General features: G+C 48.7%; 1 protein-coding gene across 1 annotated transcript in view; it reads left to right on the top strand.

The window, feature by feature from the left end:
* TMEM211 (transmembrane protein 211) overlaps positions 1–25278 on the top strand; it is a 57711-nt gene that overhangs the window by 9320 nt on the left and 23113 nt on the right. The window contains exon 2 of the mRNA XM_042026325.1: positions 1028–1166. Coding sequence (XP_041882259.1) covers positions 1028–1166 — 139 coding nt within the window. The remainder of the gene's footprint in view (positions 1–1027; positions 1167–25278) is intronic.

The raw sequence follows: 25278 nt of genomic DNA, 5'->3' as shown, positions 1-25278 counted from the left end.
AAATGGAAACCTGAATTGGGGGTTGTTTCAGTAATAACCATGGCTGCCCAAAAGCTCAGATATAGGGGGAAAAATAAAAAAGGAAAACTGTGCATTGCTAACCAGAATGTCTCACCAGGACAAGAGGGCTGGACAAGGGTGGAAGTGGGACCTGACCTCCTCAGAGCAGCTCCCACACAGGTTATAACATCGAGACTTTTCAGGAAGATGGGAGTGAGACCTGCTTTAGGGCTGTGCTGCTTTGGGGAGCTGAGGCGGGTGTTACCGCAGGGTGACTCACCAGAGCCAGCAGCATTCCATGGAATTCGCTGTGAAGTGACAGGAGTTGATGTGGCTGCCGCAGTGCTGGGACTGAGGTGTCCTCATGCTATTTGAATGCTGTCAAGAGCTGGGTGCTGGAGGAGGAGGGTCCCTTCACTGCCCCCGGCCACACTGCACCCCTGGCTGGGCTGGCACGTGTCCCTGCTGCCGGTGCCATCCCACTGGCCGGAGTGGTCACCTGCAATGGGGACACAAACAGCAACAGTGCAGTGATTGGACACCAGTACCCAAGGGCAAGCTGTTTTGCCACGAATTAGTGCTTTTCCCAGTTTTTAGGCTGCTGGAGGTGGGAGCAGCCTGCCATGTCAGCAGAGCTGCAGTGAGAGGAGCAGTGGGATCTCCAAAATTCCTCCTCATTGCCAGGCCTGCTGAGGCAGGTGCTGTCATGAGATCCATTTCAGCGCTCAGCAGAGGCACTGACACACATCACAGCCATCTAATGGCACCTGTCTTAGTGACGTGGCCCCTCATGCATGTAATGCACTTGCTGTTGTCACTGCAGCCCCAATGCCAGTAACCCCTGGGAGCAGGGGATGGGTGAACCTCGAGCTCAAGGATTAAAAGTGAATTGAAGCAACAGAAGGTGGAAGGGAAAAGGTGGGAGCAGCCGCCCATGACAGGGCTGCACTCCCCATTTCCAGAGGGGGATTTGTGGGGAGGTGTGGTGGTGGGGTGACCTCTCTGACAGCCCCCTGTGTCCTTTCAGACGAGCGCTGTGCTGTGTGCGGGCGGCTGTGCCCTGCTGGCCCTCAGCTCCCTGCTGGCCATCGTCGCTGTCCTGCTGCCCGGCGGAGCCTGTGAGCGCCGAGTCTGCACCCTGGCTGGCTACATGCAGACAGCAGCAGGCAAGTGATGGGGCTTTGCTCTTTGGGGTGGAAAGATGGGGTGTCCTTTCATGGCATCTTGGAGCTCAGCAGCATGAAGAGCTTGCAAACCCTAACCAAGAGTGGGAGAAAAGCAAGGGGCCCTTCAGTTTAGTGATTGTCTTCTGCATTCATCATAAAATCTATTGAAGACCACCTCCAAACAGATACACAGGGCTGTGACAGAGCCTGGGCTGCAGGTCCCACTCACTGCCCCCAGCTCAGGATGCTGTGTAGGACAGGGGTCTGTGGCGAGTGCTGCTGTACCTCTCGGGGTCCAGTGGATGCTCCCTGTGAAGTGTTCAGTTCCATCTTTGTGGTTAAGCCTCTGGAGGGATTTCCCTCTCAGAGCTTTACACCTGAGCCAGGTGGTTGCCCAGCCTGTCCTGTATCTCCCCCAGGCTCCCCAGGCAGCCCTCGTGATGATTCATCCGCTTAAAATTCCATTGCAATTGCCTGTGCTTCTGCCTCGGAGGAGTGCTAGTGCAGAGGGAGAGGGCAGGAAGCTGGGGAGGGACAAACCCCACTGGAGACTGGTCACCACTGCAGGGAGCCACGTCTGTGAGTGTTGGACCAAACCACCCCAACTGGACAAGAGCCACGACAGGAGATTAAAGTGCCCGTTCATGTGTGTGCCCGAGAATAAACTCCTTTCCTTGGGGAAATTCTCAGGGCCAGCCAGGCTTTGTTATCTGCCTGGAAGTATTCAAGCTGCTTTGGGGGGAAATCCTGTTACACGCTCTCCTCTCCAGGGCTCATCCTGTGGGATCTGATTTGGGACAGATGGAGGAGGACAGATTTTAGCCATGACTGCTCCAGCTCAGCCAGGCTGTGGGTCCACAGAGACAGCTGCTTGTGCCTGCTCCTTCTCCCAGTTTGGAGATTCCCATCTATGCTGGCTGGTGGCCAATGGGTCCCCTGGGTGTGGGACAGAGGCTGGAGGAGCCCCATGGCAGCAGATCTCAGCTCCAGCTCAGGGATGGGTCACTGGGAGGTGGCTCGGGGTGGCCTTGCAGCTGGTCTCCCCTGCAGGGGATAATTGGGGTAGAAAAGGGTAACCCCACATTACCTTTGCCTGGGGGGGTGGCACATCCCTGCTGCGTCTGGAGCAGATACAAAGCAAAGCATTAGGAAGAGTCCCTGGAAAGGAAACTGACTGTGGCAGATAAATACAAATGAGGCGCTGTGAGGGGTTCTGGTAATATTGAACAGGCTGTAAATAAACTGTAGGCTCTAAGCGTTATTGACAAATGAAAATTTACTGGGGACGTTTGAGCAAGCTAATGGGTTGCTTTAAACCCTGGCATTGCCTGCTAAGCATTTTGTCTTGTGCTTTTTAATTTTGTGCACTGTGGATTAATTCCCATTCAGAACCAGGCAGCCCTGAGTCAACAGAATTAAATGGTTTAATGTATTTGGATTCAGAAATGCTGCCCCTCCATAATTTCTCTCCTTGTTCCCCCTCCCTCCCTAGGAGGAAGCTTTTCAATAGAAATCAGCTGCAGTGAGGTGACAGGGAGAGAAACTCCTCCCTAAAAATCACATTATCTCAGAGAAAAGCAGGGATTTTAGGACAGATGAAATTACATGGCAAGGAAGGAAAGCAGAGCAAGCCCAGGTGGTTTGGTAGAGCAGCTTTCTGGTGTGGGGCAGCTCTGCCAGGGGGACCCCTTGAGATGCTGGCAGAGCAGTGGAGTTTTGTTTCTCCCAAACCCCAGGTTTCCATGAAACACAGCAGGTCCTACAGCCACCTTTCCTCTGCCTGCCCAGACGTTTTCCCCCTGAAATCCAAATTTTGCTCCCATTTTCCCATTTCACAAAGCCAACTTGAGGTATTTTGTTAGAGTACCAAAGGCACAAGTAAATGAGCTTAATACTATAAAACATTGAATCGGGCAATCCAATGTCCTAATAAAGAACCAGGTGCATTCAGCCAGGATCATGAAACATGCCAGGAAGTGCAGGAGCAGAGGTACCAGCAGAGCCAGAATCAGCCCCCATAGGCTCTGCACTGTCTCAGAAAGATGCCCTGAGCTGCACTCACATAAATCCAGGTACAGAGGCCAAGGACTGATTCCTGAACCAAACAGGAATCAATCCTGAGAGCAGCCCCACAGCAAAGGCAGTCAGGCTCAAGCTACAGCTTTAACACTTCCCTGCTGTATTTTTAGAGATCCAAGCTGTGCCTTTTGCAGCCCCAGAAGGGAGGAAGATAAAAACCTCATGCAGATAGAGCAGAGCACTAATTGCAGCTGCAGACAGGCCATCAGGGTTCAGAGCTGGGCTAATTGCCACCATACGTTGAACACATGAGTCCTGATGCCTGGCATCCACTCCTTAGGAAAAAACACAACAAACCAACATATCCACACAAATGACAGGAGGATGATCCCTAATCAAAGAGTAAATGAGCAACAGGGAGGGGGGAAGGATAAAGGAACATTTGCTCAGTCAAAGCTGCCCCTGAGAGATCAGAGATGGGTCTCACTCCCTGTTCATGGTGTCAGCTCACTAAAATTAAATTTCTGGGGGATCCTTCCTCCCAAACCTGCATGGCAGCACTTCCAAAATAGCTGAGGTTGCCAAGGTGGCCCATTTATGTGTGGGGTGCTCCAAACCTCAGCTGCAACCCATTGCTGCTTCTGGAGAGGGGTCCTGAGGCTGACCCCAGGGACAGGGAGGGCAAATGGGGGCTGAAATCCTGCCAGTTGTCCTTCAGCAAAAGCCTCTTTGCTGGGGTTTTAAAAACAGGAGTTAATTCCAGGAAGAAAGGTCTCCTGCTGCATGGGGCTGCAAGGGAAGGACAGGGAATGTTCTCCAGGGCTGACTGTGCCTGTACAACCTCTCTAGTGGCTGCCAGGTGCTGGTCAGGGGCCTGTGGTTTATAGCTGGACATTTCAGTTCATATCTGCACAGCTCTCAGAGCAGTTTTTGAGTGACTGGCAGTGGTGAAGCTGCTGGAAGGAGCACGGGGCCATCACAGTGTGTCAGGCACTGGCTTCACCCACAGGACCTGTGGGTGATGCCCTGGGGAGCCCCAAGGCTCTGCTCTGAGCTGTCACAGCTCACACAGTCCCCAGCAGTGTCACAGCCTGACAGGAGTGTCCTGAACCTGGAGGTGCTGAGAGCCGGAGTAGCCTCTGACAGGTTTCCAGCATGGACTGTGCTCCATGGCCCAGAGCATCCTCACTCCCATGGGAATGGCCTTCTCAGGGCAGTGAGGCTGCTGCCAATGAAAACTGAGATTGCAGCCAAGGCTGAGTAAACCCCATCAAACAGCAAATCTTGGCAGATTTCTGCTTTGAGGGCTTGTGGGACTAAGGGAAGGATTATGGGGGGTGCTGTAGGACTAAGCTGCTTGTGACCATGCTCCAGCACTGAAGCTGGTTCCATCTGCTGCTTAGGAACAAGTCCTCACAGGCAGGATGAGCAGCCTCCCTCCACAGCTCCTTTTGCAGCCCTAAAAGCCTCAATAAAACCCGGGTTGTTAAAAAAAAAAACCCAGCTTTTGGGAAGCTTTTCCCCATGTGCTGTTCAGGCAAAGGGCTCTTGCTTTGCTGGCAAGGGGCGGCTGATCCAGCCTCCCAGTGGCCCCACGGCTGCTGATCCTTTCCCTGGTCTCTGAGGCTGGGAAGTGGCCTGGCAGGAGGAGGCTGCAGAGCTTTGCACCTCGGTGAGGGCACAGGCACAGTCGAGCACAGGAAGCCTTCAGGGAGACTTTTGCTTTCACCCCACGCTGCTTTCTGTCCAATCCTACCACTATCAACTCACTTCGCAAGACAAACCCAGTGCTGAGGGCAAATGATCCTGACCTGCTTGTGCCTTTCTAAGGTTCTTTTGGTTTCAAAGAGCAATTTCCCAGCATCGCCACGACAGAATCAGAACATTCACAAGACTCCAGCAAGACGGGCGGAAAGCCCCAGTTATGCAATTCCCTCATTTAGCCACACTGTAATCCCAGGTTTCATGGTAGTCCCAAAAGCTTCTTCCTGGAAATTTTGATTGCATTCTGCAGCCAAGATCCTTCTTACTGGCAGCAGCACGATGGCATTACAGAGATGGCCTCAGCTTTTGGTCGGTTAAGCAGCAGCACAAAATGAGGAGACCTTGTGATTTTTGTCTGTTCTTCAGACACTGATCATCCAGTAAGAACACATAAGGAGAGAGAATTGTTCATTTTCACATCAGTGGGGACATTTTAAATGTATCAATGCCCAAGGACTGAAAACCAACCTAGATTAAAATGGCTTGTGCCATTCCCAAGGGAGAGCTGCAGGATGGGTGGGAGCTTTGGCGCAGCCTGGGGTCAGCACGGCCAGGGCAGATCCCTGGCATGGACACTACCCCAGTGTCTGTGTCACAGTGTTATTTAGGAAGGCAGCAGATGATCCTTCCCCCTCACTGTGCCTCCCATCCCGCCCTGCATCCCAGCCCACCTTTCAGATCGATGGTGCCCTGTTTCTCGCAGCTTGTGCAGGCTCTGAATGGCAAACAGCACCGTCATCCACATCTGTATTGATCCCTCACACTCCTATCGATCAGCCTGGTGACATACAGGTAATGTGTAATTAGTAACTTAGATAAAAACAGCACCAGGAGGGAGCTGCCTGGCTGCTCCGACCTTGGTTAGTGTGTCCATGGAGCAGCAAACACAGGGGTCGTGGCTGCCTGGTAATTGCTGACCTGCCATTAGTCGCTGAAACTCTTCCCTTGCCTGCAGCCATTGCTCTCATGCTGTTGCTTGCGAGGTCTTGGATCCCTCCCATTCCACCCCTCGCCCAGAAATCCTGATTGGAATACTGGCATGAGGAAGGCGCTCTGCCAAGTATCCCTTTCCAATGCACTTGTGGCACCGGCAGCTGTTTGGGATGCTGGAGAGCAATGTCCAAGGATGTTGCAGGGGCCAGCAGAAAGTGGGGACATGCTCTGCTCTTGGGCGCAGTGTCACAGCACCACTTTGAGGGGACAGAACTGGAGCAGACATCTCCCCAAGGCAGGGGACAGTTTGGGGTTGGGAGCCCAGCGCTGCAACCGACACTAAAAATGCTCAGGAATGGCAAAGGAGAGGAGGGTCGGAGCCGTTCCCAGACCGTGCAGCCTTTCCCACCCCCTCGCACACAGCCCGGGGCGGGGGCAGACCCACAGCCGGTTTCCTGATGGGCGCTTTTGTGGCTGCGGAAGCCCGGGAGCCCCATCCTGTTGACGCCGAGGGTTGTTTGTCAGAAGATATCTTTGGGATTGGGAAGAGGAACTTGGCGGTGGAGGCAGGGCAGAAGCAGCGCCCTGTTGTCCAGGCATTGATTTGATTTAAAATCACCCAAAGCTTCCCCCATCCCTGTTTAAAAATAACATCTTGGCTTTTATCACAGAGCCCACGCGGTCCCTTCTTCTTGTGGCAGTAGCTTCTTGAAAAACATGCTCAGTCCTGATGCAGTGGCATTGCTGAATGTGTTCAGGTCCTCACTGCCGTCCTCACCCTCTCCCCTCCACATTTCACATCTTGTCCTTGCAATAGAGACACCACGCACACTGTTGGAAGCCCTGGTTCCTCCCCTGCTGCATGGCTTTTTTCCCCCCCTGCTTTCTTTAATTACATTAGCAAAGTCAAAAAACTGCCTTTGGCATGTTATTATCCAGTCAGTGAACTCTCACTAATTCCTGACACAACTAATAAATATCTGAGGGCCGGAGCTCACTGCCAGGCAGCTGGAGGGGGGCACAGCCCAGCCCAAGAAGTGCTCTCTCCAGCGCCAGCATTGCTCAGGCCTGGCTTACCTGTGCTCTCATTTTGTTCCCTTGCACTGATCCAGCTCCTCTTCTGCTGCATTTTTTGCTAATTTCCTCCAGAATTCAGCTCAGTAAAAGCCACAACCATCCTGGGCCTTGGGTCGGTTTTTCCTGGAGCAGGGACTGCTCTGAACCCCGCGGACATGCTGGGCACCAGCACCAGGCCCAGGTGTTGTTATTCCATCACTCTGTGTGCTTAAGAAGTTGATGAACTCCTATGTTACAACCAACAATTGACTTTTTTTTCCATCTACCTCCCAGCTGGGAGAGGTTCCCTGGGAGGATATTGCAGGGGAGGAAAATGAACTTGTCAGATCCGCAGATAGACGGGCATGAAAGTGGAACCACAAACATCAGCCTCATCCTTTCAGGAAATTTTTACTTCTGCTGAAACTGTAATTTCTCTGTGCTCACTCCAGTGCATACATTCGAGTGACAGATCATCTGGGTTTGAGAACGATTTCATGATTTTACTTCCAAAACCTCAAATCTTCATCAGAGAGCCAGGCCATTAAACACAGCAGTGAAAGGGAGAGGGGCTGGCAGCTCTCCTCACAGCCAGGCTCCCTGCCACAGGTTAAGTGTAGATCAGCCTTCCCCGGAGCTTCAGCTCATTTCATACAAGGTGCAGAGCTGCTGAAGGAGAAGGGGCCAGACCCCGGCTGTGCTGTAGAGCAGCTGAGCCCTGCTCCACCCCACTGATGGAAGATAGGGATTCATTTCCATCTGACATTTGGACGGTTTTCTTTCCTCTGCTCAGTTCTCAAACTGTGCTTTGATTCTCTCCAGGTCAGTTTTGCCATTTGGCACAAAGCTGCTGACTTGGTGCCTTTGCCCTCCCTTCAGGCCAGGTCCCAGCAGCAGCAGCAGCAGTGTGCCTGGGCTAATGCCAGGAGCAGAGTATTTCTCAGTAGCCTCATTTAGAGAATAAACCAGCCATGTCCTTTCATTGGTTTCATGGAGAGGGGCAATACATTTCCAGTGGCATCAGTGACAGAAGCAATATTCTTTCATTGCTATCATCAGAAAAGAGCAGCTTTATATTGCAAGAAAGAACTATTTCACTTGTACAAAACATATTTTTCGTTCCCTTAAACCTGGGGAAATCCTTGTCATATTAATACGTGGCTGAATTGCTTCTCTTTCAACAGTTCTCCCAGGGATTTGAGCTTAGACCAGTTATTGCACTTGGATGCAGTAACAGTCCATAAAAAAGTATATTCTGTAAATAATAACAGTGCTTTGTAATAAATGGAGACTACAAATAACAAGTGCCACTGGGACTCCAACACTGCTGTCTCCGAGGAAATACAAGCCCCAAGGAGCCCAGCACTGTGCCAGAGCCACGTGTTTCAGATGGGAAAATCCATATTTCATTTGATTCCCTCTGTCTGTGACTCTCCCTTCAGTTTACAGGCAGTCGTTCCTTCTGCTACAACACAGGACATTTACCTGGATTCTAACATTTTCAAGGCACCAGGGTGGAACTCAGGGGTGTTACCAGAAGGCTCCTCAAGCCGTATCTTTCTAAGCAGACTCCTTCTTGTATTTTTGGTGAGGGATGGCCTTGATAATGGCTCATCTTTCATGAAGTTTAATTGAGCTTGTTGGTTGTTGCAGCAGAGAACCACTGCAGAGAGGGTCCCTCTTCCCTTGCAAGTTCAGCTTGCGTAATAAACCAGATCCTGCAAAGCTTGAGAGCATTTATCATTTAACAGCTGTCATTAGTGGCTGCCCAGCCTGCTTGTTGCATGCCCACAGTGCTGAGAAGGATCACATCCTCTTATCTCTTTGCTATGTAATTACGTGTTCAGTTGATGTTCCTTTTCACAAACAGTTTGACTCCTCCCTTTCCCCCTCCTTGCTTGGCTCATGTTTGTTGGCTGTTGCTGGGAAGATGGAGATAGACCCCTGCAACCCCCCTCCAGGGCCACCTGAGTGTCCTCCCTTGCTGTGGGGAGGGAGCTCATAGCTGAATTTCATGCATCCTGAAGCAATTGTGTAGACACCGCATCATCTTTATTGACTCATCCATCTGGACTGAGTGTAGGGTGTAATGCTGAGAAAAAAGCCTCCCTGTCCTCTCTGATGCTGTCAGGGAGCTTGGCACTGTCAGGAGAAGTTTGCAGTTCAGTCTGCTCAGGGATGCGTTTTAAGGAGCTTTGGTCAGCCCAGCCTTGTCTCTGTCAATGCTGGAAGTTTTTGGCCTGTTGCTAATACCAATATTAGCAGCATGGAGACAGTCTCTGGCCTTGGGGGGAGAGGCAAATGTTTGCTGGGCTGGTTGGATCCTGGCTGTAATTTAAGAGGGGGGACAAGGACCTGTCAGGACACAGAGCAGGGCAGTGAATAGAGAAGCCATTACCTGTCTGCCAGGACCAACATGCTGCTCCAAAACCTGAAGGCTGATATCAAATTTAGGGTGAAGCAGCGAGCCCCCCAATGCCTCAGAAGCTGTTTTGCTGAGATTAGATGAAGCTCATGCTATTTGTATGCCCAGCCTTGGTGAACACAGTGATAAATCTGGGTGGCAGCTACTCGCTGTCCTTTGTGTCACAGATTGCCCAGGCAATTGGTGTCTGTGCACCAGCGAGTCTGGCTTTAGGAGCAGGGATGCAAAGAGAGAGGATTTCCCTGAGAAAGGAGCCATGAAGTTCTGACAAATGGGTCTTTCCAACACCTACAGTCCTGGCTGACTGTGGGTCAGACCCTTTGGTAGGACATGGGGCCTTCCAGTCCTGCTTTGCTTGCTCTGATTTGGCTTCAGTGTCCTGGATAGCTGGGAGGTGGTGCTGGGTGAGCTGGGGCGCCAGCCCTGGGAACAGACACAGGAGCAGTGGCTCTGGGCCAGATCCACTTCCTTTTTGCACAGTCTGACAATGCAGGGAGTCTGGCAGAGGTCTCTGTCCTCCTGTGGGCACGTAGCACAGCTCCCAGGCGAGCTCTGCTTCGGAAATGTTTTGCTCTGCCTTCCTGTCTGAGTCTGTGCTGAGCCGGATTCCTTTGCTGGTAAGGAACAGATCTGCTCGGAGGAGAAATTTACCCTGCACCAAATGTAAACACAGATGGAAATGTGGTGAAGCCCTTTCAAAGTCAAGGGAATAAATCTGTTTAAAAGGCTGAACATCTGGGGCAGTGAAAGAGCAGGTGGAGCATTAACCCCAGAAAGGACAGTGGTGCTGAGGGAGAGGGCACAAACTGCACAATAGGGGAAGTGTCTCAGTGGAAAAATTACCCCAAAGAGCATAACAGAAAGGAGAAAGGGCTTCTTTTTGGGTCTTTTTAAAGACTCTTGGGGTTTTTTGAGCCCTATGAGTTGCATCCCAGGCACTTTGGATGGAGCAAGCAGGTAGGCTTTTCCCCTGGACGAATCTCATCTGCCCTCTCTAAGGCAGAATGTGAGGGATGCAGTCACATGTGTCCTCCAGCTGCCAGGAGGGATAAGCAGGATTTTGCTCCCTGGTTAGGCAGCTATTGCTGTGCTGCAGAAACCCCGGAAGGGCAGGCCTGGCATATTCACACCAGTGGGAACCAGCTTCGTGATGGTTTGGTCAACTCCTCTGGTCCAAGCCAGTACATTTTCTATGTTCTACAGTAACAGCACTCCTGAACAAAGGCCTTGGTCCTGCAGGGCTTTATTTACTTGCCTAGCCAAAGAGCTAAAAAAAAGGATAAGCCTTGAATGGCTGAGAAAATGTTAAATTGGGTTCTCCTCCCAGCCGTAACCTTGGCAGAAGCACAGCTCTGGCTGCTAAAGCCCATAAAATGAACAGACCCTGTTGCTCCTGATAGGGGTATAAAATTATAATTACTTGAGGAGTGACTTACGATTCAGTGAAACAAGGATCTTCTCCTTTTTGATTGAATTACTCAGTGGTTATTCCTAGAAGACTGGAAGCAGATGGCAAGCTCTGGCCAGGCGTTTAGCAGCCTGAGTTATGGCATGGACAGGATGGAGCTGAGCTACAACCTGCTGCTCCTGCCTTCCTGCTTGCTTTGGTTCACCATCCTGTTGTATTTCCTGGGAAAGGAGAGGCTAGAGGCTGGGGCAGGACAGTTTGCAGCAATGGATGAGGATGTGGAGCATGTCCAGTAGCAGAGGGCTTGTTTTGCAGCTCTGGTGGCAGCACAGAAATGCAAAGATTTTGTTCCTGTAAATCTAGTGCAGCTTTGGCCCAGGTAGGCACACCTTGACAGCAATCCCAGTGTGTTGTCTCAGGACCCTGTGGATCTGGAAGGTGACAACTGTCCTTCTGTCACACAGGAAAGCTCCCCATCCCTCCAGGCCCAGGAGGAGGATGGATGAAGGCAGACAGTCCCCTGGGCTGGGGTGGAACAAACACAGCTGTATAATTTCTGCCTCGCTGCTCCTCCTGCTCCCACCTATCTTGAGCACATCAATAAAATCAAACAGACTATTAGCAGCATGTCCTGTTATCAGTCATGGATGCATGTGCTGAGCATCGGGCAGCCATGCAACCTGCATTTTATGAAGTGCTGCTCCTACCACTGCTGGGGCTGCAGTGATTATCACATCTCCTCTCAGCTGGGCCACACCACAGCTTTTATGAGCTACCCTACATCAAAGGCCCTTTATTTTAAAAGATAAATTAACAATTCACTCCCTTTCTTTTTATTTAATGGCATAACAGCCAGCTGATTACTAGGTGAGACACCAATCTTGTTGCCAAGCTGTGCTTACTGCATTGTCTATTTGATTATTTTTATTGAATAAGCAAATGTTCTCTCGGAGCTCTGAAGTCCTTATGAGGGAGACTCATTTTCTGCTACTGTGAGCTCTTTGTCACGGGTGGGTGATGTATGAAAACGAATTGCAAATAGCTGTTTACAGCAAGCAAAGTCACAGAACAGCCCACTTCAATTTCTGCTATCTGTCGGAGGCTGTTGTTGGCAATGGTCAAAATTAATTAAGCAGGAAGGAAGAGAGCAGGGAGGCACTATGCATCCAGTTCTGACATTGAAATATTAATGGTGAGCTAATCAAGAAAGAGTATCTATGAATATCTAATCAGCTCACAGTTTGCAGTTTTACTGAAGCAGTGAACTTCTGGGCAGCAGCCCTTTACAGGAGGTGTCGGGAGGGGAGGTGGGCCGGCTGCTCCTGATCACTCTATCTGGGAATAAACAAAGAGCTCCTGCCTGTGACAGGGGCTCAGAGATGTTCTCCTTCCACATCTCACATCCCTGCTGCCACTGGATTCTGCTGCATCCTTCCTGCTGTCACCTACAGCAGCCAGGTCAGAGTGTCCAGCCCACGGCATTCCCAGTGCTGTGTTCCTTCCTCTCCAGTGCCAGAGGGCTCAGCCCCTCCAGGACTGAGCTGCAGCACCTGTCTACATCCAGGTCTTGGGAAAAGGCTCAAAACATTGTACCTTAAACACACAACCTGGCCTTCTCCCTCCATGCCTGGTACAGGGATGGCAGCAGCAGTGTCCCTGTCTCTCCTGCCAGTGTGTTTCCAAGTTGAGTTTCCAAGCTTTTTAGGGGGAAACAGAAGGTTGTGCTGCAGGGCCAGGGTACACTGCAGACCCCCTAAGCCCAGCGCCTGCTCAGCTCCTTTCTCCCACCCACCACACAAGCAGGGAAAAACAAGAGGAAACAATCCCATGGCAAAGCTGGGCCAATTCCAATCAAAGCCACAAAAGTAAATGTCGACGTTGGGTGCCAGGAGTCGTCAAGCATCATTTCTTTCTTCAGTGTCAGTGTAATGAGGGCTGTGGCTTTGGAGATTTCTATTGCTGTGTTTCTGCAAACAGTTCCCTCCTCTAACCTCTTGGAAATTGGATTTTGTGGGGCTGAGCAGTTTGTGTGCAGCAGATAGCAGCAGGACTGATAAACAGAAACCTGTTTACACACTCACTCTCATCTAATACTACGACTGGGCAGGCAGCTGCCTAGATTATTTTTTAAATTTCTTTTTTTTTTTTAACACTATCAAATGTAATCCTTGTTGGCTGAATGTTTTGCTGCTTAACTGGGAGAAATCTGAACTGGACAGTTTTAGCACGTAACAAACATGAAAATGATATGAAGGAAAGGATAAAGGTAATAAGTAAATCTTAACTGACACAAAGGAAGAATCAAGTGGTGATCAGGAGGGAATAGAAAACCTAGGCTGTCCTGTGTGAGGTGGTATTTCATGTCTTGCCAAGGGAGTAGGACTGGATACAAATCCAAATGCAGAGAGAGTCCTGGCACGTCACTCTGACAGCCACAGGAACTTTCTGGGAAAGGAAAAGCAAAGCAGATGGTATCAGTTAAGAATAGTGGAAGGTACCAGGGATGTCCAGGGAAGTGCTGGAGCCCAGTGGCTGCATCCATTGTCTATGGGAGGGAGAAACCCCCTCATGCAGGTGTGTCAGTGCTGCAGTGCCCAGCTCCAGTTCCTGGGGCTGGTGGGGGAATGAGCAGCAGCATTTCTCCAGAAGGAGCACTCTGCAATGTGCTTGCCTCTGCTGCTCCAATATAACCCAAATCTGTCAGGCTTTAGGGCTTGCTGAGAAGGTCATCTGTGAGCATGGCTAATTATTTCAAGCAAAGCAGCAGGCTAATGCCACTAACCTGCTCCCAGGGACTGAGCTCTGCCCTGTGCTTTGGCTCCGTAGCTGCACACAGGCTGCAGGGAATTACAGATCCACGGGGGTGTGTGTAAAGCTCATGGATATAAACAGATCCCACTGGCATCTACCTTGAGCACAGAGAGAGAAATTCACATTTTTCATAGCGATTCATTCAGCTGTCATGAAAATGCTGCTTGAGCCAAAAGGCAGAATCTCTTCTTTCTGCCATTTAATTTTCTTTAATCTGCTCTTGACATTGATTGAAAGAAGTATTCTACCCACATCAAAGGCAAAGATTTCAAAACATGACATGGAAAAAAAACTTAAGGTCAGTCCAAGCAAGGATATGGTGGCTAACATGAGATGAAAGACTCTGGTTTCCACAAGAAAGGTCTTTGTAAAACAAGAGGCCACGCTGGCGTGTGCTCTGAGGGCACTGCATTTGCACCCCTGGCAGGAGCTGCAAGTGGTGGGCTTTGTGTGTTTGACACCTTCAGCAATTCAAGCAAGGCTGTCCTTAATATGAGCAGGTTCAAAAGCAAAAGATGCCTTGATAACATAACTTTCCAGAAGGCTCTTCACAGGGATAAAGTGTTTCCCATGGCTCTGCTCAACTGTTGGCCTAACTCTCTTTGCCTGGGGCAGTGCTTACAGGCAGAGCTGGGCCCTCCTTTGCCTACACTCTCCATGAGGGAGTGGTGCTGCTTCTCACATGATTAAATGAGCCAAAACACTTGACAACTGAACAAACTGCTGGAAGTGCATCCAGTAGAGGGGCCAATCCTGCAAGGTGCCTCCGGATGTGTGGAGCATCCTGAATGCCAAAACTGAAGAAAGATGTAAAATGTAAAAGATCCTCAGAAAACTTCTGCATTTAGTTCATTTTGCATGGATAGAGGTAACAAGCTGACACAGGTTAATTTATAGCTTGGTTGTATGCTGATTGCAAAGTACACATTTCCAGTCAGCCACCATGAGTAAATCACTTTCCCACTGGTTCTCTCGGCATATAAAAGAAATTTCTCCCTTCCCGACATTTAAAAAAAATCCTAATACGTTATACACTCCATGACTTTATAGCATCTTTAATATTTAAAAGGCTAGAATCTATAACCTCAACCTTTAACAAATGTACAGTAACGTGATAACAAATTTGCCTCGAACAGCTGCTATCTTGGTACCAACTGGCATGAGGAGGAGGGAAGTAATTGGCTTGTTTTCAGATAATTACCATAATTGTAGTGACACCATTTGGATCACATCTAACTGCGTTCCTGCTGCAAGTTGGATAATTTAATAATTGGCAGAATTTAGACTGACAGTAAAGGTAAAGTCAGCATATGGTAGGGAATCAGCAGGCACCTCCCTGCACTGCTGGTACAGGCTCTGCTGCTGTTGCTGTGAAGTTTAGCAAAATCTTTAGGTTTTGCTGCTTTTCTTGAGCTCTGCAACTGGGTCACATCTTTGCTCCTTTTCTGATGCTTGACCTGATGAGACCACGTTTTGCACTTCTTGAACCTTTTGATTTGAGATCAATCCGTTCAGTTCAGTCCTGCCCAAATTACTACTTCCTTTGTGCTCTTGAGTATTTTTAGCTGTCCTAGTTCTGCTGGGGGCTCGTCAGAGCTCTGCACTGAAAGGGGATTAAACCACGGTCAGGTGCTTCCAGGCAGCAGCCAAATGCCTTTCCCAGAGGTTGAACCCAGACTCCCTGGAGCAGGGCTCGTTCCCCTGGCTGAGCCCTGCCGAGCTGCAGGGGTGCTGGGGAGTGGAGAGTGTTGTGCTTGGCACGATGCACTGCAGGGAACTTGTTCCTCTTGTGCCTTCCTGTCCTTGCTGCTTGTGGCCAGCGTGAAGGGGACTCAGCATCTCCTGTGCCTCCAGTGCCGAGAGCTGCCCAGCCAGAGCCCCAGGAGCAGGGGCTGCAAGGTAAGGCCAGGAGGTGGCTGAGGCTACTGGGGAAAGACAAGGAGGTTTTTCAGATCAGCTGGGCACTTTTGCCCAGAGTTGCAAAACAGAGCAGAGCACTGAGCTACTGCCCTGCAATGCCTGTCTGTGGCCTTGCCCTGCCTTTTTCTGCAGGGCAGAGGTGAAGACAGCTGACAACAACACTGACAGTGCCCAAGGAGAGGGGGCTGCTGGAGCTTCTCCAGTCCTCAAATGAGAGATACTCCTAGGGCACATTTACGTGTTTTGCTTGTATGGCTCTTCTGCTTTCCCTGGGCTGAACCAGACACCAAGTGTATTTTCCATGGCTGAGGGGACTGGGGGTACACCCTTAACTTAGGTGTGCAGTGCAGCCCAGGCCTGGGGTCCTGGGGGATCCATCAGATGCTGGAAAGAACTTTGGCACAGAGCAGGGGAAGGGCTCATCTCTGATAGACCCCTCTGCCAAGATGAGGTTGACGGCTCCATTCCAGACTGGGCACACGCAACCCTGGCACAGGAGGGAGGGAAGAGGGATGACTAAAAAGTAAATCCCCATGTTCTGGTGGGTGGTCTCCAGTGTAGTACTGGGAAGGAGTGGGATTGTGTGTTTGTGATGCCTGGAAGCAGCTGCTGATCCCCACACATCCCATCTCCCTGCCCTGCACACAGAAACTGCAGTGGATCCGTTTCCTTGCAGCATTCCCTCCCCCTCCGTGATTTATTGCTGCCAGGAGGCTGTGCATGTGGAGGTGGCATAAATCTCACCAAAAAGAGAGAGAAGGAGGAAATTTGCATTCGCTTCCTCACTGGCATATTGAATGCAGCTTTCCAGTTCACTGCTAAAACCCTGGGCAGGTCCCAGGCAGAGGTACTTTCCTCAATATAAAACAGGGCGAGCACTGGGGCTTCCTTCCCTGCTGGAGGAGGCTCCCCCAGCCAGACCAGTTATCCCCAGATTAATTTCAATCCACTCCTATTTATATTTTGTGGTATCAACCTACATAATTCTGTAGTATTTGCAGGCTTCAAGCATTCACTGTGCTCCCCCGTGCTGATCTGCCAACGGCCACAAACCCTTTCCTCATTCAGACCTTCCAATCCTCCAAGTCATTTCTATGTCTCACCCACCTCCCTCCAAGTTGCTTCCACCTGGACTGACAGTCCCTGTGCTGGAGTTAAAATCCCCCAAGCTGCTACTGGAGGCTGCAGAAAGCAATTAGGGAGATTACAGTCAGAGCATGGTCATGCTGCTGCAAGAGGTCTGGATGTCCTGTCACAAGCAGCCAGCCTGGACTAAGAGGCTTTCAAATAACAGAGCATAAGCAAACAGAAAAGCCTGGCAATCGTTGTCTCCAAGACTGCATTTTGCCTGGAAGTCCATCAGTGTTTTCCTATGTCAACACTAAACTGGAAACAAGGCAAAGCAAGAAATGCAAAAGAGCAAGGAGAAAGCAAGGTGGATATAACACATTAATCAGAGGCAAAAGTTGGAGGCAGTCTGCAAACCTCTGCTCCTGCAGGGGCTGACAGCTGTAAATAGCATATTGAAGCCATGGAGGAAGTAAAGAATTAATTACAGTGCCAAGACCCAATCCCACTTCCAGCCACAGGCAGCATTTATTAAGATCTCACTGAGGCAGGAAAGATTGAACAAGGGGCTCAGGGGACTATGAAGGGGAAAAGAATTAATCAGTTTGTCTCAGGAGACTGGAGAAGTCAGATTAAATAAAAACTGGAAGTGAAATGAAAGGGGGAACAAGATGGTTGGAAACCTGGACCTGTTTGAAGGAGAAACTCTGGAGTCACAGCTGGGAGCAGTCCCAGGGGCTCTATTCTCCCACTACAGAAGTTGGAGAGCTTTGAGGACAAAGGATGAAAGTTTGCCTTGACTTTTTAATAGGTTTAGAAATGTCACTTTAGGCCTCTTCCTTCCTTTGCCTGGCAGAAGGAGGCCAAGAAAGACATTGCCAGCTCTCCCACCTCTGATCCTTGCTCCAGTGCATCACTAAAGAGCTCAGATTCCCCACATCCCACTTTAACTTGGACCTGAGAGTTAACTCCCCAGCCTGCTGAAACTCCCTGATAGCCAAGCAGGGCAGCAGGGGAAGCTGCCCCCAGTTGAACAAATAGAAGTCCGAATCCCAGAACCAGCACCCTAAAAGGAACATTTTTGTCCCTGCCCATTGTCAGCCCAGTGTTTTCCATCACAATAACATTCAGTTATTTATCTTCTAAAGTGTATAACATTTTCTTCCCTCTTTTGTGCTGCTGCTTTTCTGCCTGCCCCTGTGGGAAAGGTCACTGGGCTTCCACATTCCTGCTGTGTAATGAGCTGTGACAAATGCTGGTGACCAGACAGCAACATCACAAGGAGGGAGTCTGTCCCCAGCTTGTGAATGGGTGACCCACTGCCAGGCTCCTTCTCCTCCATGCAGCTCAGTGGCAGAAACTCCCTGGAAGCCAGATTAGAGACTTTTGTCTTATTCTTCCCCCTCAAAAATCCCAAGCCTGATAAATCCAGACATAAAATAAAACTTTTCATGTAATCAAAGTAAAGAATGAATAGAGGAGCACACTTTGTCCTCCTTAGTAAGTTTTTCATCTTCAGGAAACAGGAAAGCATTCCTACTTTTCTTGCGTGTCCAGACACAAGCTGCTTTGAGAGAGCCCTTATGGAAATGCAAAGTGCATATCCCAGAGCAAGGTTTCTTCAAACCCCAACAGCATTGATTCAGAAGAGAGACACCAAAGCCTTGCTTGTTGCAACAGAAACACTTTCCAATGAAATTGCAATTTAGAAAGTTTCTGGCTTTATCATATCAATCTCTTTCACAGAAGTACAGCTCTGCTTTTGAGCAAAATTCCAGATTACTGGAATTTACTGATTACATAAAGAGCAGGTTGTAAGGAATAGACATTCCATTAACAGCTGCATTGGATAATAACCCTTAACATCAGAAAGCATCATAGCAGGATGTTTTTTGTCCCATGTTTTGCCAAAGAACAGTAAAAAAAAGGTATTTTCTGCTTATTCTGTGGTAGTGTTTCCTAGAAAAACCACTAAACACTGTTTGCTGGAGTTTAATGTGCATGAACGATGGGAGGGAGGGATGTGCGCTGTAATAGAGCTCCTGGCTGTTGAAACCTGGTGCTCTAAAGCTGTGTGTGCATGTGATGCATCCCCAGCATCCCAACAGCCCAGCGTCCAGTGGAGGAACAGCAGTGACTGTTCCTGGTCACTCTGACCCAGAGCATGAGCACCTGCCTGTGTGGAGCCAGCCCCTTCCCCTGACCTCAGATTTAAGGTGAACAAACCACCAAGCCACAGCTGCAGGCAAGACTTAAAAAAACCCACAAGCTCCCAAAAATAAAGATGTTTCTCTCCCAACACATGTGTAATGCTTGAAACCAAACCAGCCAAAGAACTGAATGTGAAACTGGTGCAGAAATAGATTCTCCTTCAGAAAATGAACAAAAAGGATGTTTGCTTGGGGATACAGATAAGACAGGAAATTAGAGGTAAAACCTGAAAGGTGGAGATGGACGAGCCTTCCTGAACCACCTGTGCTTCTTGGGATCCCATGAGGCCCCAGTGTCAATCTTTGGGCTGTACAGACCCAACTGCACCATGTGCTTTTCAGAGCTGGTGCTGCCCAGGGACACCTCACACCTACACTGGCTGTTAACTAACCCAGAAGAGACAAAACCCTCCCATCCCTTTCCAGTCAGCTTTTCCAACACTGTGGTGGTGGTGAAAGCCTCGATGCATGTCACTTTAATGTCCCTAGGGCTTATCGATGGATCCCAAAATTAGATCAGCAGACCCCAGCAGGCTCAGGAGTCTTAGCTAGGCTTGTTACCTTAACGAAATGCTAATTGCTGCTTCTGCAGACTAAAAAAGTGCCTTTGGTCCTGCTGCAGCTTCAGTTAAGCAGTGTTAATTGCCACAGCTAATTATGTCGCTGTTGCTCCTAGATACTGGTTCAGGTTAGGTCTGTAAACAATAAACCCAGTAGCCAGTGCCCTCCATGGTTTCTGTGCACAGCGAGGCACAGAGCAGGGAGTAGGGGCTACACCCTGAGCTGATGCCGCACACTCAGCACAGGACAGGACCAGGCAGGTGACAACCTCTAGACAAGAGACCTTACAGCAAATCTTCTTGATAAAACCTTTAGGATTTAAGTTTTGAGAGGAAATACTGAAAAAAAAAAAAGCTGATCTTCCCTCAGTTCCATAGGTACAGGTTTTATTAATTTCTTTAACCAGCTGTCCTAAAAAAGCCTCACATTTCTTCTGTGATACAAGAAGGAGCAAACAGATTTGGGATTCCCCTTCCCAAGGAAAAAAAAGACCCTCCAAATGCCTTTTTCGTTGTACATCCCACATCTGTTTCACCAGTGAAATTCCCAGCTGAAAAGGTGCATTATATCAATTAAACCACCAGACTTTTCTAAGATCTTTCTGAAAAACCATTAGGATAAAATATTTGCTGGTTAGAACAGCATTGGATAATTGCTCTAAAGGGGTTTCACTTTACCAGGCCCCTTGGAAACCACTGCTTTGGGACTGGAGGCAGAAGCAGCCCTGTGTCAGCAGCTGTGCTGCCATTGCAAAAACCAGGATGAACCTTCCCTGGGACACTCCCATGGCAAACAGGAACAGCCTGGGAGAGCCAAAAGAAAAATTCTATTGAGTTTGGCCATGCTGCTTTACTGTCTTCCTTGTGCTGGACAGGACAAAACAAAGCAGGCAGTGCTATAGGTTGTTATTCTAGAAAGAACTTTACAGAATCCTGCTTAGGGAACAAGCAGTAAAACAGATTTTCTCTCAGATCCAATTAACAGCTGAGTTACGGGACTCAAGTGAAATAAAGGGCAGTGAATCTCCCAGACTATTTACATGATTTATTAGAACATGGCTGTCTGCAGGAGCGGGCGGCTGCTTTATGTTTAATTTATGAGGACACAAGGGGGTAAAGGCTCAGTTGCCAAGCTGTTGTGGGGTTCCTACCCCAGCAGTGCTAAAATTCTCCTACAACAAAGGCACTAACAGGCCCCCTTGCTCCAGCACTGCTGGCTGTTCATGGCACGTCAGCCGCGGCTTCCCGACTGGGCTTGGCAGAACTGCCGCTGGAAAAGCACCATTCGTTTCCTCTCGCTCCTTTCAAGGTTTATCTGGAGCAGAGAGCCAAAGCTCAGACATCCAGAGAGAAAAAATAGATGAGTTCCCAGCCTTGCAGCTGAACTAGCAGCGAGGGGTAATGCATGTAGTGGGAGTTTCTGTAACAAGCATGGAGAAGTTGGGACAGGAGTCTTCTCATCTTTGTTTCTGAAACTTCCCTTTCTAAGCATTTTCCAGGCCAGAAAAGGATATTTGAGCTGACAGGCTTGGAAGAGCTTCACCATTTGATGTTTGTGTGTTTGTAAAGGAAGCACAGAAGGATTTTCAGTGACAGATGAAATCTGCAGTCCTTCTAGCACACCAGCTCAAGAGATTTTGCCTCTTGAAAGCCAAACTATAAGGTTTCTATTGGAGAGATGTTAGATACCAGGAAACCAAGTGCTGTGAGAAAATTAAAGTGTCCATAGTTTTCTTCCACTGCAATCAGTATTCATATAAAATAGCTGCTTTCCCTGTCTTGCATAGCACTGCAGCAGTGAGACCAGCTGCTGTTTCATTTTTTCCCTTATTTTTCAGAAGTAGCTGATATACAGTGACAAGAAAATACAGTCACAAGGACTGTGACTTTCTCTAAGTGTCTGTTTTCAAGAAAAGTGTTTTTCTGTGTGTGGTGGTTCTTAACACTTCAATGGTGTTCTGAATAGCTGTTAAGATGAGAGGCTCCAATGCCATGTTGTATCAATATCACAAAATTGGGTGCTCCTGACGAAAGGAGCTTAATTAGGATTATTATTTATTGCTAGAGCAGCCTTAGATTTGGCAAGTCCTCTCCCAGCAAGACTGTGTTCACTCCTAGCATATGTTGTTTGGATCCATCATTTGAACTTAAAAGCTAAAAGTACTTTTTCTCTAATGGGTAGAGATGCAAGCTCTCCTCCAAATCTCTCCAGGAGGTGGAAGGCTCTCCCGGGGGGGTGCCTTTTTCTGTTAAGTGTTTCTCTAATGGGCTTGGAGAGAAGCAGCACTGACATGGAGCAGAAGGAGCAGAAATCAGCCTTAGAGCTGCAATTTAAAGCTTCTGTTCCCAACCACCCTCTCTGTTCACCTTATCCACTCAATCTGATCTCTCAAAAGAAACCAGAGAACTCTCATGCTTGTTCCCAAAAACGGACTTAAATAATATTTAAAAGCCCATAAATACAGTCAAAATACTTTTTGCAGAGAAAGTAATCCATTAAAAACCAGGTTGCTACTTTTAGTTTTCTACTGTCAATAGAGAACCAGGCTGCTTGTAAGGTGAACTTCAAATGGGACCAAGTTTTAACAGAGTAATTTGTGCATCCTGCTCCCTAAGATGCAGTCACACAAGCATCCCCAGGCTTTGGTATTCCTGAGTGACTGCTAGCAAAGCTCTCAGGGGCACCTGAAACACCACAAAATAAGACATCTGAGCCCTGTGGGGAGTTCGAGGCAATTGCTGTCAAAGGTGTCTCATGTCCCAGTTTAGGGAGCTCAAGAGAAATAGCAGAAAACATGGTTTTAAATGAAGGGCGAGAAAAATGTTAGGTTAATGCACCATTAGTTAAGACTCTGACAGAAAGTGCTGTTTTTCCAACAATATTTCCTCCTGTTCCTAGGCGTGAGACAATAAACCCTGCATACTCATCTTAATAAGGGATCTGTCTTCCTTGGGAGTGCCAGGGATTGGCATGGTCTGCTCTTGCAGGAGCAGTTTGAGTTTCACTAGAAACCAGAAGAGAGAATTCAGCCTCTCAGGAACACAGGGTGGTACTAAGAATTAAAACCAGGTCTCCCAAGACACAGACAGTGCCAGCCCAATCCCCCTTCTGATTCAAAAGAGTAATTTTTCTCCTTTCCCTCATTCACACTCACACTGGCAAGGGAGTTGATGCTCGCAAATTTAGCTAAAAGCTTTCAAGCACATTTCCACAACACCAGTGCAAAGGCTGTTGCACACAGGTGCCAAAGAAAGCCTTGTTTGAAATACAGATTTTCAGGGCACAGCTCCCCTCCCTTTGCAGCAGAGTTCAGGCGGGTTTTGTTGGAGCCACCTGGGATGGCCAGTCTCCAAGCGGGGCTCCCTGGGGTAGAAGCTCTGTTGCTGCAGAGTGAGGACTCAGCAAGGAGCTCCCTTCCATCCTACCTGACCAAGACTGCCAGCAGGGAAGCATTAGGGGCAAAATGTTTCCTCTGGCTCTTTTTCAAAAGCCTGGAATGGACACAGCCCATTTTATCATATTATTTTAGGAGGAAATCAGCAGTCAACCCAGACCAAGTTCTAGAAGAGTCAGTGCAACACTTCAGGGTTTCAGTTTTATCGAGTTATTTAAAGTTTGGCAGCCAAGTAGCAAGTGTGAACAAACAGCCATTATCACTGTTGTTATTATTATTTACTGCCCTCAAGCATCCAGCACAGCAGGGGGAAGGAATAGGCTGGCTCTTGTCCTCAGAAACCTACAGCTTAGATTTAGTCATAGCAAAACAAGAGCTTCTATCTGCATCACACCTCCCTCCCTCCATCACAGTCACTGTGAGCTCTTAGTTTGAGGACAGTGTTGTCACTGACAGTAATTAAAGCCATAACAAGAGGCACAGGCAGTGTCTTTGCTGGGCTGGGTTGAACCTGGCTCAGCTCCTCCCGGCAGTTGAGTTTCCCTGAGTTTTGTGTCACAACAGGTCTGGTCAGCACATACCTGGGCAGTTACTGGGCTCAGACAAGTAGTACCATGAGCTGGCATGGTCGGATGACTGGTAATCACCACTCCAGACTTTAATAGTCACTTACAACTTTGATAACCAGCAATTGCTTGACTCAGCTCCTCTCCTTTCCCCACTCAGCCCCCCCAGGCACTCCCAGTTTGCTCCTGGGAGCTCGAGGCTCCTCTTCCCCATTAAGCTCCCCCCACCCCTGCTGACAAACCCATCTTTAAAAACTGTGTCAGCTGCGAGGATGCAGATGGTTGCATATGCATCAAACAACTTTTAAATTATCATTCAAATTAAATTAAATTGAAAATGCAATGAGCTGTTCCTGTAGAACTCTGCGCACAAAGACAAGTTAATGAAGGTCACATTTGTAACCAGTGAGGAACATTTAAACTGCATCATGCCTAACATGGGATGCCATTAGAATAACATGTCTTTCTAAATAAGGATAAATTACACTGAAAGGCCTTGTGCAGGATTACTCCCTGCTCCCAGAGCAGCCTGGTCGTTGGGCCCTCTGTAGTTCAAACAGGGAAGAGCTGTGCTGGGTGCAGCAGAGCACCAGCAAAACTCGTTGGCCATGAGTGAGAGGCCTTAGGCACCAGCCTGGCCCATGCAGGTCCTGCCTGCTCTCCTTGCCTGGATGCAAAGCCAGGCACACCTGAAAAGGCCTGCGGAGCTCAGCCAAGGGAGCTGATTGAAAAGTGCAATCCCCATGCCTCTGGTTGTAATTGTTCTGTTTACACATACACACATGGAACTGGGTGTCTTTTGCCTTGCTCTGTGTTTGCAGCCGTTGGAAAACTGCCCTGTAATGGTTTGGGTGACATCCGTCATCTTCACGGCTCTGTGTTGTCACAAGGATGTCACAGAAATGAGCCATACCCAGTTCTGTGTGCTGAGATGACAAATGTAACCTGTTTGGCTCCCTGGAGGCTTCCCAGGGACCAGGTCCTGCTCTGATGCCAGGCTGGGTTCCAGAAAAATACTGGGTGAGTGCAGGAGCTGAGCTCTTGACCAAATGCCCTGAGTCCAGACAACCACAGAGCAACACCCCAAGCAAGCCAACACAAAGCAGAAATTTGTAGTTACTCTTCTTTCTCTCTCCTTTGCATGATCCTTCGCCTTATCTACATCTGCTGCAGGCCACATCACATGTTTCATCCCAGGAAATGAAGTAGCATTCAGTATAGGGGAATAAATGGCAATAGTACATCCCAAACACCCCTTAGCAACAGAGCTCTTGTTTTTACACGATCTCTGCTCCACACTCAGGTGCAAAGTCAGATGCTGAGAGATCAGAGAAACCTGTGAAATGGAGAGTAATAATTGACACTATTTTTGGCATCTGCAAAGGCTTAAGAGCTGTTGGTTCACTACAGGAGTAGCCTGCTGTCTCAGAGAAGAGCTAACACCTGCCATCAAAAGGGAACTAAAGTACTTTGCTTTAAATAGCTACTGAGGTTTTAGTTGCTTTGAAGTGACTGAGTGCATCCAAAATCTTAGAAAGCAACTGTTCTAAAATCCACCCATCCCCATTTCTGCCTTTATAACAAAAGCAGTCAAGTTACAGCTGAATGCAGCTCATAACTCCTTGCAGAAGGAATCACCAGGTTCAGTTTCTGAGCTGAGGACAGTGGCTAAGTGGGTTGACCCTGTCTGCAGAACATTGCTGAGAAGCAGCGATGTGCCTTTGCTTACTCTGAGAAGAGCATTGCTCAGATGTTTTGTCCTAAATGTTCATAACAGTTGTAAATCTGAGGAAAGCTCTTCTGATCTCTGTGGATGATGGTCTAATTTGTTATCAGCACAGCTGAGAACAAAATCTGGACCTGAATGTTCTACTCAAAGCAAGCTTTTGTGTGATGACATCTGAGAAATTGCGACAACTGGAATTAAACTATTTTACATAATCCATTCATAAGATAGAGCTCATAAATAATAGTAGG

This window comes from Corvus kubaryi, unplaced genomic scaffold (assembly GCF_017639235.1).
Source record: "Corvus kubaryi isolate FWS band 111438036 unplaced genomic scaffold, C.kubaryi_AGA036_p1.0 37284, whole genome shotgun sequence".
In the NCBI taxonomy this organism is placed as follows: domain Eukaryota; kingdom Metazoa; phylum Chordata; class Aves; order Passeriformes; family Corvidae; genus Corvus; species Corvus kubaryi.
The sequence above is the reverse complement of the archived record's forward strand: the minus strand, read 5'-3'. Positions and strand labels throughout refer to the sequence as shown.